The sequence below is a fragment of the Cricetulus griseus genome, assembly GCF_003668045.3.
Source record: "Cricetulus griseus strain 17A/GY chromosome 1 unlocalized genomic scaffold, alternate assembly CriGri-PICRH-1.0 chr1_0, whole genome shotgun sequence".
NCBI lineage: Eukaryota > Metazoa > Chordata > Mammalia > Rodentia > Cricetidae > Cricetulus > Cricetulus griseus.
The window spans coordinates 64043486-64060597 of NW_023276806.1; the positions used below are offsets into that span (position 1 = coordinate 64043486).

The 17112-nt window shown below is 44.0% G+C and overlaps 1 protein-coding gene across 7 annotated transcripts; it reads left to right on the plus strand.

Annotated features, from left to right (window-relative positions):
- Nucleotides 1–1173: 1173 nt before the first annotated feature.
- Nucleotides 1174–12008, plus strand: Chtop (chromatin target of PRMT1). Of its 7 annotated transcripts, none has more exons than XM_027393353.2 (7): nt 1181–1460; nt 3182–3263; nt 4533–4686; nt 5455–5538; nt 7614–7800; nt 8645–8782; nt 10776–12008. In XM_027393353.2, the coding sequence occupies exons 2-7, from the start codon at nt 3199–3201 to the stop codon at nt 10979–10981; spliced, it is 834 nt and encodes a 277-aa protein (XP_027249154.1). In that variant the 5' UTR covers nt 1181–1460; nt 3182–3198; the 3' UTR covers nt 10982–12008. The 7 variants fall into 7 exon arrangements, with proteins under 7 accessions (XP_027249158.1, XP_027249160.1, XP_027249154.1 ...); XM_027393354.2 differs by lacking the exon at nt 1181–1460 and adding an exon at nt 1622–1868; XM_027393357.2 differs by lacking the exon at nt 8645–8782 and having other exon boundaries at nt 1174–1460.
- The last annotated feature ends 5104 nt before the right edge of the window (nt 12009–17112 follow it).

Here is a 17112-nt window from a genome sequence, read left to right on the forward strand (position 1 = left end):
CAACACCCAGCATAGTGTGGGGAGGGGGGGCGCGGTTCTAACTAGGCATAGTGAGGTTCACCTTTCATCCCAGCCCTATAACAGAGGCAGAGGCAGCAGCAGAGGCAGAAGGATCTCCTAGAGTTCAAGGCCAGCCAGGGCTCCATAGTGAGACATCCTGTATAACAGCTAATCCTAGTTGTCAACCTGACTACATCTGGAATCAACTAAAACCCAAGGGGCTGGAAACACCTGTGACATATATGCTTATTGGAATACTCTAGCCACATCTTCTAGTGGCAGCCCACATAAAAAGGCATGGGAGAGCTGGGCGTGGTGGATGCACACCAATAATCCCAGCACTTGAAAGGCAGAGGTAGGAGGATCTTTGTTTGAGCTCAGCCTTGTTTACAGAGCTAGTTCCAGGACAGCCAGGATCTTTATTCCAGCTCAGCCTTGTTTACAGAGCTAGTTCCAGGAGAGCCAAAACTACACGTAGCAACCACAAGTCTAAAAAAAAAAAAAAAAAAAAAAAAATTGCCGGGCGGTGGTGGCATTGGGGAGGCAGACAGGTGGATCTCTGTGAGTTCCAGCCTGGTCTACAGAACGAGTTCTAGGACAAGCTCCAAAGCTACAGAGAAACCCTATCTTGGAAAACAAAAAACAAAACCAAAAAAATCCTATTACTCAGGAGGCAGAGGCTCTGTGTGAGTACTAAGACAGCCTGGTCAACACTGAGAAACCCTGTCTCGAAAAAACAAAAACAAAGAAACAAACAAACAAACAAAAACCCACACACGGCAAATAGGGATGAGATGAGCAGAGCAAATCACCCAGGCTCTGGGGTCCTAATAAAAACATGTTAAGAGTTGTCTTTAGCTTAGTGATGGGGGAATAACAGGATACAAACATTGTTTCCAATCAAACCCAAGCCGCTCTTGGAAAACCAGAAAGCCCTCTCAAAGTGGGGCATAAACTCGTCCAGAAGGCAGTTTATTAAGGCCACTGACCGCGCCCCAATGCGGAGCACTAAACCTAACCGAAGGCGCCTTCTTCGCCCAAGTCCCTGTCGCTCTCTCTGCCTGCGATTCCTGCGCCGGCCAAAGCACCCATTCGCCACGCCCCTAGCTGCGCGCGCAATGACGCAGGCCCGTCGGCGCCATTTTAGCCGGTCACGCTGCACTGGTGGGCCTGGCAGCCATTTTGTTTTGGACACCAAGCGGGAGTTGGCGGCGCCGGCTGTGGTGGCACAGACGAAAGGCAGGAAAGGGCAGGCCTGGCGAGCGGGAGGACGGCCGGCCAGATACGCAACCCACGACGAGTGAGCTTCGCAGCATACCGTTTAAGCATCTAACCCAACCGCCCAGCTAGTTAGCCCCAGCGGCCCCCCGTCAGCTCAGGTTCGGCCGGCCCCCCGGCCCGCCCGCCCGCCGCAGCCGTGGTGGCAGCCCCGGGAGGAGCGCTGGCGTCCGTCTCCTTCGGTGAGTGAGTTTCTGTGGTGAAAGCAGAGGCGGGGCGCCGTGGGGGCGCGGGTGGCAGGTGTGGATGGGGCTGAGGTGCGCGTAGGCCGGGGAGGGGGCGGAGCCGGGAGGCGGAGGCTGAGCCGGAACCGCGGCCGGCGGGCGGGCGGGCGGGCGAGCGGTGGGATTGTTGGTGCTGCTTCGGGGCGGCTCGTATGGTCGTGGTGGTTTGGTCCGAGCTTTGCGGTACCGGGCCTTGAACCCGGTGCCTTGAAGCGGCGCCCTGCACCGGAGCCCCAGCTACCCCGCAGAGTAGCGTTTGATGGGGACAACAACGGAAATAAGCAACTGACCAAAGCGGGGGTCTTCTGAAAGGCTTTGAGGATGGGCTGGAAGGCTAAATATACAGAATGTAGCGGCTGCTCTTAGGTGGGTTTTTTGGTTTTGGTTTTTGGTTTTTTTTTTTTTTTTTTTTGCGGCACCGAAATTGAACCCAAAATCCTGATTTGGTTAGACAAGCGCTCCGAGTTACTGCCCCCGACCCTTTTTTGTTTTGTTTTGTTTTTGTTTTTTTTTGCTTTAGCTTGAGACTGGGCCTCTGAAGTAACCTAGGCTCGCCTTGATCTTGTGCCATCAAGTCTGGCTACGGTGAAATTTCATGGCGTGTTCTTGAGAGAGCTCGCAAAATACCCTATTTGGAAAACCTTTTCTGTCTTTACCCTGCCATATCTTACTAGAACTCCACTTGGATTTGAGAATGTGTTTTTAAACTAGGCGTTTCTTTCATTTGATGGGGCGGGGGGGGGGGGGGGGGGGACACGACCGTACCTCACAATGTCACAGTGTAACCCACCATGGCCTCAGCCTGTTACACCATTCTCCTGTTGCAGAAGAACCTAGGGCTTCATTAGTGCTATAAACAATCACTCTACCACTGAGCTGTAATCTCAGCTCCTGCATTTCTCCTGATCCATGGCTTTCAGTTTTCTGTAGACAACTAAAATACACCTAGGTAGCACCCCTAACCCCAGTTGCTGTTCCCTAATCCTCGTGGCCAGATTGTAGTTTAATTGGTCTGGGTCCAGGCATCAAGGTAAAATTTAATGTTCCTTGGCTAAATCAATCTAGGTTGAAAGGACTGTTGTAGATTGAAAGCCAGGCAGGCCCTTAGGCTTTGGCTGCATCTGATTCTACCATTTTGGAGACATTAGCAGACATTCTCCATACCAGGGCTTTTACATTTTAATAAATTGGGATAACTGTGATATTAGCATATTCTTAAAATGAATTTTAATGGTCAACAGTTTGTAATATAGGCCTTTCGTTGGTTTATGCTTTGCTCCATGTGAAAATGCAATCTTGGCCAGGCGTTGGTGGTGCACGCCTTTAATCCCAGCACTCAGGAGGCAGAGGCAGGCAGATCTCTGTGAGTTCGAGGCCAGCCTGGTCTCCAAAGAGAGTGCCAGGATAGGCTTCAAACCTACACAGAGAAACCCTGTCTCCGAAAAACCAAAAAAAAAAAAAAGAAAGAAAGAAAGAAAGAAAATGCAATCTTTAGCTGGTAATTGTGGTACAAGTCTTTAATCCCAGCACCCTGAGGCAGAGCAGGCAGATTTCTATGAGTTCCAGGCCAGCCAGGGCTACACAGGAATCCAGTCTAAAAAAAAAGAAAGAAATGAAATGAAAATGCAATCTTGATGATTCTGATTTACTTTACTCATTATACATTTTGTTCTTTGTAGATTCTCGGGATTTGAAGATGGCTGCACAGTCAGCGCCGAAAGTTGTGCTAAAAAGCACCACCAAGATGTCTCTAAATGAGCGGTGAGGCAGCCAACAGCAACTTCAGCTCCTTCCTAAGAAAACATTACTTAAGTTGGCCCTGGGGTCCAATACACAAAAACCAGTTGTAAGCTAAATAACAGAAGGCTACAGACCTCTGTTCTTAATTGCATCTAATGTGGTACACAAAAAAATTGGGCGGTTGTTTCAAAACCCCTTATCAGTAGATTTTTATATTAAGCTATCTGAAATATTTGCCTGGTGGGATATATTTTTTGAAAGACTCCTCACACCCTCTTTTTTTTTAAACATTGATACAGGGGTGGTGCAGCATGATGGTATGGTATATCCTGGCTGCAATAGGCTTGCTGCCTAGTCCAAGGCCAGCAGTGTTGTGTCTGGCCTGTAAGAGGCAGGTAGCAAGCCGTGACTATGTCCAAAGGCCCCTGAATGTCATTCTTGGGCCTTGTAAGAGGCACTTGCTTTGCTCCATTTCACTTTCTTCCCATTCTGCTTTTTAGTTTGTTTTGTTTTTAATTCTTTTGACAGCTATGTGTGTTTTCTTCCATTAAACTTAAATTAGAATGTCCTTATAGGCTCTTAAGTGGTTGAACTAATTTAACTTTCTCAGAAGTACTAAGTTAGAAAAACTGATTATTTGAGACAGAAATATTAAGTTATTTAAAGGCAGTTTTGTTTCTGAGAGTTTCATTTGTGTGGTGTCTTTCACCATTTTAACATGTTGCTGCTAGAATTCTTAAGGTATTTAATGTCTGTTTTTGCTTCTAAAGCAGATATACTTCTCTGTTCATATCTTAAGATATGATACATTACCTGTATTCATGTGTTACTAAGTAATATGTTAGAATGTAATAAATTTCCATAATTTATTTGTCTGTATTATTTCAGTGGACATTGAAGGTGTTCTGGTCCTTCCTCCTGTTTGTCCTTAGAATGAACCTTCACTCTTCCAAAGATGTAGGCATTTTTGTCTGTCTTTGTAACTGCATCTATGTCTCTTGTCATCATATTTGCTTAATGCGTGTTTTTCATGCTTTCCACTTCTCTAAGAGCTGTTACCTGAGCCCTTGTTATCACTTTATTGTGCTGCACTTGGCTGCATTTCTGAGTTTCTGGTTCTTGCAAGTTTGTGGAAACAGAGGAGTCTTTAACCCACATCAATTTTGATTCAAATGTACCACTTTAAAGTTCGTGGGATCTGGAGCTCCTGGTCTAGCAAGCCATGAAAATGCCAATAAGTGTTTTATAATAAAGCTTTTATTTAAACACCCATTTTGTTCGACCTTGAAGCTTTACTAATATGCTGAAGAACAAACAGCCGATGCCAGTGAATATTCGGGCTTCGATGCAGCAGCAGCAGCAGCTAGCCAGTGCCAGAAACAGAAGACTGGCCCAGCAGATGGAGAATAGACCCTCTGTCCAGGCAGCATTAAAACTTAAGCAGGTGAGAGAATAGGTCTTGGCAGTCTGTGCCAGGCAATCCACCAAGGCTGTCAGGATATAATGAATGATTACAAGATGGCTCAGGGCAAAAGCTGAACAAATGTTCAAAGAATTACAGTTTGGGCAGGTACCAGTTAAGTAACTTTTTTGTTTTTAAAAAGTTTTTTGTTTGTTTTTTCCGGACTGGGTTTCTCCCTGTATCCCTGGCTGTCCTAGTACTCAACTCTGTAAACCAGGTTGGCCAGGAACTCAGAGATCTGCCTGCCTCAGCTTCCCAAATGCAGGGATTAAAGGTCTGTGACATAACCAACCCATTTAACTGTTAAATATCTTTCTCTTTTAAGGAGTTTGATACCTCTGTAGCCTGTTTGTGTTATCAGTGAAGATTAATTGATTATTTTCTGACCCTTGCTCTTAAAATAGAATTTTTTAAAACCTTTTTCTACAAAGAACCGCTGTTTAGTCTAGGAGTATTGTTAGAGCACTTGCCTGGCAAGCACAAGACCCCCAGGTTCAGTTCTCACCTCTTCCCAAAAAGCAGAGAGTATTTGTTTCAGCTGCTTTGCTCTCTATAAAAATGATTTACAAACTTGAATAATCTTACTCTTTCTAGTGAAGAGTCTGAATGGCCTTGGTGTAAGAATTTTAGTGCTAAAAACAGCACCTAGAACAGGCATATAGGATAATCAGATGGTAGTTCTCCTTCACATTTCCAATAAGAAGAATCCTGTTTAGGCCTGAAATAAAACTTACTCTTTATCATTCGTAGACTTTATATGCAAGTCCGGACAGTGGCTGTGGAAGGATATGTCCAAGCTGTGGCTGGGCGTCCAGAGGGCGGTGCCATGCAACTGTAAGGATTTTAACTGGTAGCACTGCATGGCTGTGCATAGAGTCAGCACTTATAACACCCACCCCCACTCTGAACTTTTGGGCTCACTGACTGAAAATAAGCAAGGCTTTCTGCTTTGTCTACCTTTCAGCCTTGGAGTAGTTAGGTTCATTTGTGACTCCGGAGAGCAATAAGCCATTTTCCAAGAGTAAATAAAAATCATGATCTCTGATATACTGTGCCAGGTCCTTTGAACAAACTACCATTACAGCAGCAGCATCCACCAGCTGCATTGGTGGGATGTTCTAAATATGTTCAGTAGCCATATGTCCTGTTAAGGGCTTTCAGTGTGTCTAATTCCATGGAAGAACTAAGGCCAGAAGAAGGGCATCAGAGGGTTATCTCAGCATGGAGAGGCATTATAGCTCAAGGCCAACCCAAATTTTGTTTAGTTTTTGGTTTTTGGTATTGTGTGGTTTTGTGATCAGGGTCTCACTATGTAGCTACTGCTAGCCTGGACGGAACTCTATATGTAGCTCAGAGTGGCCTCAAGCTCATAGAAATGTACCTACTTGTGCCTCCAGAGTGTTGGGATTAAGGTATATGCCACCACACCCAGATCAAAAACTAATGTTTTTTATTTAAGTAGACACGTGTGGTTAGTGGCTACTTTTTTTAAACAACACAGTTTTAGAGTAAAAGCTAAGTAATACTATCAGTCCAGGATGGGTGGCAACTAAGGATGGAGATGGACTTCACACTATGCAGTTAAGGAGAATGAGTAAACTCATACTCAATAATTGAGCATAAGAATGCAGTCGTGACTTCATAATTGTGTCCTAGGGTCTGGAGGTACAGTTCAGTGGTAAAGTATTTGCCTACCATGAGCATGAGTTGCTTGCCCAGCACCACAAAAAATAATTACTGTGCTAATTGGGGGAGTGGCAAGACAAGCCCTTGGGATTGCTTTCACCTGCCTGTGTTAAGTGTCTTAATATTAAGAGCCTTTCTCCTCAAATTGGAATCATTTTAAGATTTTATGCCAAAAAGTTAATGATAATGTCTCAACATCTTTTTCAGAGCTCTTAATTTAGGGAAAGCATATATGCATAAGCATTTTTATATGCCTGTGCCATTAGTGTGTGATGGAAGTGGATTGTGTGCAAGAACACCATTTTCATTCAGATTGACTGGCTTTATGGAAGAACAGAATTGCTAGGGCCCTGGCTGTGTTCGAGGGTATATTGTCTTCTTTTCCTTTGAAGAAATCTCTCTGAGGTGTGATCTTCAGAGTCTTTTGGAGAAACTAATTATTGAAAATCTCTAGTATGTCCTTGTTCTCTGTCTGGTCCTTTGTGGTTAATAGTTTATTTGTTTCCATTTTAACATGAATTTGGCTGACTATGAAGAAACATTTGAATTGTGTGTTTAAAGCCATTTTTCTGGCTTAAGGAAACTGTTTGCAAGGGGAAATGTAGAATTTACAGATTTTTAAGAAATGTAAGAAAAGGAATGTTGATTTATGTTTTTTTTTTATTTGCATCTTAAGGTAAAAAAATAAAAATAAAAAGGACCGTCTGGAGATAGATACTCAAAGGGAAACTGGAGCACACTGGCCTCTTTGACTGAGAAGCCAATCTTGTCTTAAGTCTCAAGAATTCAAGTGAACTTGTAATTTAAGTTTACCCAGAATGTGATGCCCTTCCAATGGTGTGTGAGTAAGCCTTTGAAAACAGTGTAGTCTCTTGGGCAGGTATGGATGAAGGCATGTCATTGTCAAACTGTAGCTAAGCAGCAGCAAGTTTACAGCTGCTACTGTGACTTGAGTAACCACATTAGTAAAGTTATCTGTGCCAGTGCCAATGTTGTAGACCGTACTGAAGCTTCTTAGAGCTTTTGTTCTGGATCAGAATTCTGCTTTTATGCATATTTTGAGGTAAATAAAGTCTTTTGGTTTGGGATCCTTATGTTACCCACAACAGGCTTACACCCTCCACACCAAATGTCTCACTTGCCTCTTTTGTCCTACACTTTAAATTGGCAGGTCCCACTGAATTGCTTTTTTGATCTCAATCCTCTAACACCTTTTCTTCCAGAAGAGCTTAAAGCAGCGCCTGGGTAAGAGTAACATCCAGGCACGTTTAGGCCGACCCATAGGTACCCTGGCCAGGGGAGCGATTGGAGGAAGAAGCCTACCCATAATCCAGAGAGGCTTGCCCCGAGGAGGACTACGTGGGGGACGTTCCACCAGGTCCCTGCTTAGGGGCGGGATATCGCTCCGAGGTCAGTGTTTGCGTGTAACTGATAGTGGTTGGGCTCTATCCTTTTCCCCTTTCACTTGGGCTGCTTATGGTCATATTTATTTGGCATCTTTAATCCTAAATTTGTATTAATCTAATTAATAACTTTTGAAGTCACATTTTTAGTACTGTTGCATGTGTTTTATTGATATCATTCCTTTTCTGGTAATATGCAATGGTGAGAGGCTATGACCTACATAGCAACAGGTAATCCATGTCATCTCCATTCCATTTGAAAACACCTGCTGCTGCTTGAGTCAAAGCACATTCAAGTTCTGGAGTAAGTCTAAGAAATGTGTGGTTAGCATGTGCGAGGCCCTGGGTTGAATATCCTCAATACCAAGTGAAAAAAAATTATGGGTCTTTTGGCCTGTGTCGTGACTAACCAACCGTCTTCCTTCCTGAAGTGAAAAACTATTAATCTGAAAGAGAGGGGACAGTTTGATCCGTAGTGCCTACCTATCTGTATCATACTCTTTGGACACTGTTACCTGTTCCCTTTATAAAGTTCTTATCCCTTCAATAATGTATTAAAAACAGAAATTGTAGCATTTATTTTTAAATCTACCATAATGTTAGGCATCTGATTGTTAGCTTATTAATGTATGAACTTACTTAAGTCCCCGCTTTTTCCAAAGATGGCTGTGGTCAGAATTACTGAATTGAATAAGCTGTTTAATCTGTTCACACACACTGTGCAGTTTGCCCCACCCAGACTAAGCATTAACTAATTAATCTTATTTAACCCTCACCGCCTTCCTTTGGTTAGAATCTACTTTGTCTCTCTTGGATTTACCTGCATATACATTGTATGCCTCCTCTCCAAGGTCAAAACCTGCTCCGAGGTGGACGAGCCGTAGCTCCCCGAATGGGCTTAAGAAGAGGTGGTGTTCGAGGTCGTGGAGGTCCTGGGAGAGGGGGCCTAGGGCGTGGAGCTATGGGTCGTGGCGGAATCGGTGGTAGAGGTTAGTCAGCTACCAACTTCAGAGAGTAGCTCCCCTTATTTTCCTCCCTTCAAAACTCAGAGCCACCTTTCTGCACAGCTTCAAGTCATAGACAGGCTTGTTTGTTTGTCTTGTTTGTTTTTAGAAACCCTGGCTTGTTTTCTAAATTTACATGCTGATAATGCAAAGTCTGTTAGGACTAGAGGTCAGGTACATTTGCCAGAGCCACGTTTTAGGCATTCTTCTCCCGGTTTTTAGAAATTTAAATTGTTCTATTCAAATGATGCAATGATTAATTTGGAATTTTGCCTTTTTCTGTATCTACCTGCTGTTGTCACCACCATCACCATTGCACCCCCATTCCATAGCCTAAAGCCAGTTTAACTTAGATAAGAGAAGTAGAACTGAGATGAAATGCAGTGTAGAGCATTTAGCTAGCGTATGTGAGGCATTGGGTTCAGTCTTACACCATAGAAACAAAACAAGAGGGAGATAAACAGAGGTGAAGGATGGAGCTCAGTGGTATAGCACATGCTTAGCTTACATGAGACTCTAGATCCAATCCAGCAGCACTGTGAGGTAGTGGGATGAGACCTGGCACCTGTTATTGACTCTGAAACCAAGTAAATTAAACATAGGATTTATGAAGAACCAAGATCAAGGTTGAAAGTAAGATGTGTTACTACCAATTAGCCAGCTGACTGTTGTTAGTAATCTTACCTTGCTGCCTTGATTCTTGTCTTGTGATCTCATGGGTCAGATTAGGAAAGAGTTTAATGATGGTGGTGTCCGTACCAAATTTCATGGGAGCTTTTCTGGCCTAGAGCTTAGTAAGAAACTCCCAACAACTGTTGATAGGTTAAGCATCTTATTCTAGTAAGCTCTATGAATAATTGTTCTTGTTTTTTCTAAAGTGTGGGACAGGTCTTTATAATCCATAACATTGATGGTGCTGAAGAATAACTTAGAAAAGAACATGTGATAACAAAGGTTTATTTTCTTCTCTGCCATTATATGTCACTTGGCTTATTGAATGAAGTACAAACTTGTGTGGGTTTCAGGATTTCCATATTTCCAAGACAATTTCCAAGTTGTCTTGACATGGTTTCTGGGAGAGAGTTCAAAGGTTGGAAAGACTAAATAAAGTTGATTTTGAGAAAGCTGAATGTTTGTTTAGTGAATTGAAATAATTTCTCAGATGATAGTTGTCCTAAGGTGACCAACCAGTCAGAGAAGTAGCAGCTAAGTTTTTTCTCTAGAATAATTTTTCAGTCTTTGGATACATGGAGTCTCTTCATTAGACTTAATAAATTTAGAACAGATGAGATAATACTCCAGACGGTTAATATAAATACCCTTGATTCTCTGTGCCCTTTTTACTGCCTCCTTACTAACTAGGATTATGTTAAAACACTATGTAATGTGTTTTAATTATGAACTTACAGCAAGTCCCAAACTTTAGGTAATTCTTTATCTTGGGAATCTTTGTTAATATTGCTTAATATTTTTCAGCTAATATTATACACCTATAATCCCAGCAACTGCGAGGCTCTTATTTTGTTTTTGAGACAGGGTTTCCTGTAGCCCTGGCTGGCCTTGAACTTCTGATTCTCCTGTTTTTGCCTCTCAGATGCTAGAATTACAGGTGTTTATTATGTGGTGCTGAGGATTGAACCCAGGGCTTCGTCCATACTAGACAAGCACCCTACCGACTGAGCTACACTCCTGCCCAGGAGTGCAAGTTTAAGGCTAGCCGGTCTGCATGGCAAGACCCTGTCTCAAAGATTTTTTTTCTTTTAGTAGCATTTAGAGATGAATACTTAAGAGGGACTCATTGTGTGTGCTTTCCATGTATTGCTTTCTACCCAGTGTGTTTCTTGTTTTTCCAGATTTCTCCTCTTTGCCCTGTCCTTGAGCTTGTCTCAGCTAGGCTCCCAAATGGGGTACTTTTTCTAGGACCCATCAAACCTATGTCTAACTGTCTTCTTTCTTTCTTTCTTTTTCATTTGACCAGGTCGGGGTATGATAGGTCGGGGAAGAGGGGGCTTTGGAGGCAGAGGCCGAGGTCGTGGCCGAGGGAGAGGTGCCCTCACTCGCCCTGTACTGACCAAGGAGCAGCTGGACAACCAATTGGATGCCTACATGTCGAAAACTAAAGGACACCTGGATGCTGAGTTGGATGCCTACATGGCACAGACAGATCCTGAAACTAATGATTGAAGCCTGCCTGCCTGCCCGCCTGTTAGACTCTTGTTAAAGTCACCACATCTATAAAAAGAAAAAAAAATAATCTTGAGAAAACATGAGAAGAAACCTGATTGATGCTGGAAGGACCTATCACAATAGGCTGTGGACTTACCTGCCACCAGTTGGCACATTTAGTCTGTTCCGTCTACTTTTTGATACTGTGTTATATGAAACCCTATTTTCCTTTGATTTGGTTGAGTTTGTTTTGTTGTTTATCCAGTCACCCAGACTTCTGTTTGAACAGGAATGCATTGGCCTTGTGAGTGAACATTTTTCCAGCCTCTGCCTCACCTGTCATATACTCTGACATTTTAATATTTCCTTTGTTCATCTTTATGATCCCAAAAAAGGTCCCCAGAAGGATCCTGTGTTGTCAATAATGTGTGGTCACTGGGATAGAGTTCTACATCTTCTTTAAAGACTTCCTGTTAATAACTAAAACTAAAGGTGTGTCTGCTCTGTTGTTGGTGAAGGTAGTAAATTGGAAATGCTGGTATTGCTTCTGGGCCAGGAATGGCTTGTACATGGTAGTGACTTTGATTTGGTCAAAGTTGGTGCTGCCTACATTGATATTACATAAATGGTAGCTGACATGCTGAGTTAGATATGTACAATTCCCACCCTAAAATAAGAGTTTGTTAAGCTTTCCTTTTGGTTTTGTGTCATGTCCAAGAGGCTTGTGCTCATCCAGTACAGAAAAAGCCATTTGGTGTGGCAGAAGAAACAAGGGTGGGAGACTGTTTACAAACTAACTGCTGGGAAGGGGTCATTTGCTGCTCATGCTGAAATGCAGTTACTTGTGTGTGTCCCAACCAATCTTGGTCTAATCCACATAACTGGCTTTATTTGACCCTCCTGAAGGTTTAAGTTCAACCATATTTTGTCAGCTGTTCAGTTTCAGTGGAATCTTGTATTTTTGGTCATTATAACAAATTGTTCTCTCAAATTCAACCCAGGCTTTCTGTTTATTCTTTGGGTTCCTTAAAATATTGTATAACCATTTTTTTGTGGTGTGTTACTATGTCCCTTTTATAGTTGAAAGTTGTCAAGATAAAATTCTGGGGGTGGCACACACCTTTAATCCCAACACTCCTGAGGCAGAGGCAGGAGGATTTCTCTGAGTTCTAGGACAGCCAGGGCTATACAAACACTGTCTCAAAAACAAACAATGGGGGGAGGGGTATATGGCTTTGTAGAAAGTAAAAAACTCTTGTACTTTTGATTAAGCTCTTAGGAAGAATTACCCACCTAGAAGGTACTGGTGTATTGGCCCATGGTATTGTTTCTTTTTTCTGTTTAAGAGAAAAGATCACAGCCTGCTAACTGGTGTGCATTAAGAGTCAAGAAGGAAATAATTGAACACAATCATCTGAACAGAAATCCTTACTTGCTTGAGGTGGAGAGTCTGAAAGACCCAGGAGAGATAAACTTTGGGGTGTTACAAACTGGTGCTCGGGTAGATCTCAGCAAAGGAGAATGACCCTAGATCCCCTTCCTACCTCCTGCAACTCCTTCCTACCTACCTACCTCATGAAAAAGTTCAATTCCCTACCAGCCTTAGGCCCTTCAGCTCACCTGCTGTGTACAGTTCTCAGTGTCTCTCCTATGACCTGTTTCCACCACTTCCGTCCTCCTTTCATGGTAATGCCCCAGGTGAACCTGAGAGCAAACCCGAGTCCTGATCAGCCTTTGAAACCTACTCAGTTGTCATCTACTGAGGGCTTGCCTTCCAGAATCAAACAAGGCCTCATTGTGTCACAGAAGTACATAGGTGCCTAAAGAGATTTGACTTGCTGGGGCTTGACTGAAATTTGAAGCTGAGGAAAGTTTAAAGATAGGTGGGAAGAGCCAAGACAAGGTCAAAAGGGTTGTTTGTAATCCAAGCACTCTGGAGACTGAGGCAAGAAGACATACAAGTTGAGCTAATGTCAGATGTTGGTGGCGCATGCCTTTAGCCCCAGCACTGGGGAGGCAGAGGCAGGCAGATCTCCAAGTTCAAGACCAGCCTGGTCTATAAGAGCTAGTTCCAGGACAGTCTCTAAAGCCACAGAGAAACCCTACCTCGAAAATCGCCCCCCCCCACAAAAATAAGTTGAGGCTAGCCTGGGCTAAGTGTCAGAAAAAAATCTAGAAGAAAAGACAATATATACATTACGGCAAACAGAAACATGTTATGTATCTTGGAGCCATATGTGTGAGATTTCCATGTATACAAGTGTTCTGTCTGCATGTGTATGTTCCATGTATGCCTGCTGAAGATCAAAAGGAAGCCATCAAATCCCCCAGTAGAGTTACAGGTGGTTGTTAGCCACATTTAACTGTTGAAGCACTACACACACACACGCACGTTTAAATATTCACAGTCCTGGAGGGAGATGAGACTACAGGGACAAAATCCTAGCTACCCAGTTGCTATGGTAAGAACCCTAAGGGACCTCCTACCCTTGAGTGTCTTGGTACTTTTAGCACTAATGCCTGTTTTCCTGGCAACCAAGCCTCATTCAGACTGGCTCAGTATAAAGCAGGCCTAAGGAGGCAAGGGCTCTAAAATGCCTGTGACCTGGAGATGGCCACACCTGGGCTCTTGTCTCCTCTCTTCTGCCCAACTTAAGCCCCAGCTTTTCCACTATCCAAGGGTGCTTGAGCCTTATTTTCATTGCCTCAACCTTGTGTGCAAACATTGTCATTATGAGAATACTATTCTCAGAACTCTGGTCCCATACCTCCTCCCCATACCCAACACTACTCTATTAACTAGCAATCCACATCTAGATGTGTGATGTTCTGCTTCCTGTTTTGTGTTTTGGGATTGATGGTTTTGTTTTTCAAAACGAGGTTTCACTGTGCACCCCTGGCTGTCCTGGAACTCACTGTAGACCAGACTGGCCTCAAACCCAGAAATCTGCCTGCCTCTACCTCCTGGGATTAAAGGATTAAAGGGGGGCACCACCACCATCTGGTGATAAAATTAGTTCTTAATGATACAACATAAACTGACCTCAAACTCATGGTCCTGTCTTACCCTCCTAAATGTTGGGATTACAGACATGTGCTACCATGTCTTGTTTCTACAGTTCTTTAGTTAGGTATGCCAATGAGGAGTGGTCCTGGTACCTTCTGCTCACTATAGACAGCAGAGTGGGAAGGGATAAGGATGGAAGTCCCCACTTCTTGGGTAGACTCCAACCCCCTTCACAGTCTGGCTAGAATCAAGCATGCTGGCAATCCAGCCTGACCACATAGCTAAGGGGCATTGTAAGGATAGAGGGATATCATAAAGCAGACCAAAATGACACTAGGGAATGGAGGCAGGCCAAGGGCAACTGTGAGATCTGTGCTGATGGCAGCAAACAGATTCACTTGTTAGCTTTGACTTGGGTTTACCTTTTTAACCCTATCATCAGCTCAAAACAACATCCATGGGAAGGGGATACAATGGAAAAGCTTCCTGGAAGTGCAATGAGAAGGGTTCTCCCAAAATGCCCTGCAGTCTTAAATTCACTAGTACATTCTCTAAAGGGATGGGGAAAAAAAAAAAAAAAAAAAAAAAGCTGAGAACAGATGAGGGAAGACCAAGGCCAGGACCATACCCTCATTTCTCATCCTGTGTGATTAGCAGGAATCCTGGCATCACCTGAGATTTCACCCAAGCAGATGGCAGCTCTCCAGGAATAACTCAGTAAGCAACTAGAGCCACAAGCTACCTGACTAGCTATGCTTAAGCCCCCCCCCCCCCGAGACAGGGTTTCTCTGTGGCTTTGGAGACTGTCCTTATAGACCAGGCTGGTCTCGAACTCACAGAGATCCACCTGCCTCTGCCTCCCGAGTGCTGGGATTAAAGCCGTGCACCACCAATGCCTGGTGTTATGCTTAAGCTTTTCCTGCAGACATTCTACAACACTTGCAGCTCCTCCACTGAAATGTAGGGCACCTTAAAGTTCTGGCCTCCTGGAAGGGCAAGCCCAGACTATCCCCTTCCATGTTCTTTGGACTTGACAAGAGACCAAAGGTGTCTTATGCTGAAGTCCTTAGGTAAAGTTAGGCATCATTCTTGAGCATTCCCCCTTCCACAAATGCACAATGTCTCATCCAGGAAAAGTACAGGATGTAGGTGGCCTCCAGGTAGGGACACTTTGTGTTACCTGAGCCAACACAAGTGTTCTGCAAAGCTTCCTTACACACCTACACTGAGGCAACCAAGACAGAAGGCTAATCAGCCTAGCCACTGTTGAAGGGGTGAGGAAGTGAAGTAAGAAGAGGAGCTTAAAGTATGCAGGGCCAGAGCCTCCAGGATGTACACAAAAGCTTGGAAGCCCTGGAATCCAACAGCACCAACCCAGCTGATTAGAAATCTAGGCAGAAGGGAGGGTTGACCATGAGAGCACAGCTAGATCAGCAGGGTAAACTGTGTATCAGCCTGCTTACAGGAGGTTCTGTGTGTCAGCTTACCTATGACATACAAAGAGGCAAAGACCTGTGGTGGTGGTCAATACCTCTGGACCTGACTGCAGGAGGCATCCCTGCTGTGACTGGGGAGGGGCACTGGGTTGAGGTTGTTAGGGAGCAGTGGGATTACCTAGCAGTCAAAAAGGAAGTGATTCCTCCTGATGGAGATGTTGGAAAGAGTAGGGAGATATCTGTCCAGGCTGAAGGTGGCTTGTTTAGGTAGGTCTGATACAGGGGATTCTTGAGTTAAAAGTTAAGAAGAAAATGAAATGTGACACTGAAGAACTGAGGCCCAAGTTGGAGGCTAAGAAGTCAAAGTCACCCAGGATCTAGCTCCTCCACCTCTTAGGACTCTTAAGAAGCTGCTGGCATTGTGACAGTTGATGGACAGTACCTAAGAGCCCTCTGCCTAAGTTTTGTGAATGCTTAGCAGCCACATTGATGGTAGACCATCATCACTGACATCCAGTCTGAGCACATACTGTTGTACCAGGTACTACTGCTTCACAGGTGTTGAACACCTTGCTCAAGCTCACCCCACCAGCCAGCACCCTGTAGTCTACACCCACCACGAAGATTTCAGAAGTAAAAAGGCTGATAAACCACAAATACCCGGTGCTGGACCACCATGGAGAAAACTAAATCAAAGACCCACAGGAAAGTGAGTTTTCAGAAGACCACAGGGTTATCAGGATGTAAGACGATCATGATCTCCGCATTTTCTTGTACAACTCTCCACTAATCCTGCCCTTTCCTTCCTTCCTTCTCTCCTGACTTCAGGCACCCTCTGCCCTTTTCATACTTTGTAAACATTTTGATACAGTTCTCTCTAAGAAAACTAAATAATTCAGGTGTGGTGGTGCAGGCCTTTCATCTCAGCACTTGGAAGGTAGAGGCAGGTGGATCTATGTGAGTTCAAGGCCCACCTGATCTACAAAGGGAGTTCCAGACTAGCCAGGAGTACACAGTGAAACCTTGTCTCAAACAAATAAAATATACCCTCACAATGCTGTATTAACTCTTTTTGTCTACTCAGTAAAAATAGTTCTAGGACTCTTGAACATTTCCTTTGCCCTCTGCAGAGAAGGCTGGCGAAACATTCAGGAGGAAATGCTGCTTTCTGGCTTTGGTGGCTTCTCCCACATCCAAGGTCCTGAAATGAAGAAGAGCCAATGACACCCAGTGTCCTCCAGGTGTTTTACTGCAGCATGCTAAGAGGATCATCTCCCATAAACCACTCTAGCAGGAACTCCAGAGGGCAGGATCCAGCACAGTCCACCAACATGGCATTACAGTGAGCTTGATCTATGCCCTCTTCAACAATATCTATACCTCAAACCAGGGACACAGGACCTTCTATCTGCTACTCTGCTTATCTGCTTTTCCCCTGTATGCTTGATCTCCATGAGTTCCAGGTCAACCAAGGCTACACAGTGAGACCTGCCTCAAAAACAAAACAAGAAATGTGTATGACTGGATCCACTTTAAGTATGTTTAAATACACAGTTCAGTAGCAGCAGTGCATAACTATGTATCTTCCCAAGATGGGACACTTTACCCATCGAGCAATCCCATTCTTCACTCCTCTCAATCCAGTTGTACTTTTGTTGATTCTCAATGCAGGCAATCTAACCTGGAGCCTCTGGCATGCTATACTC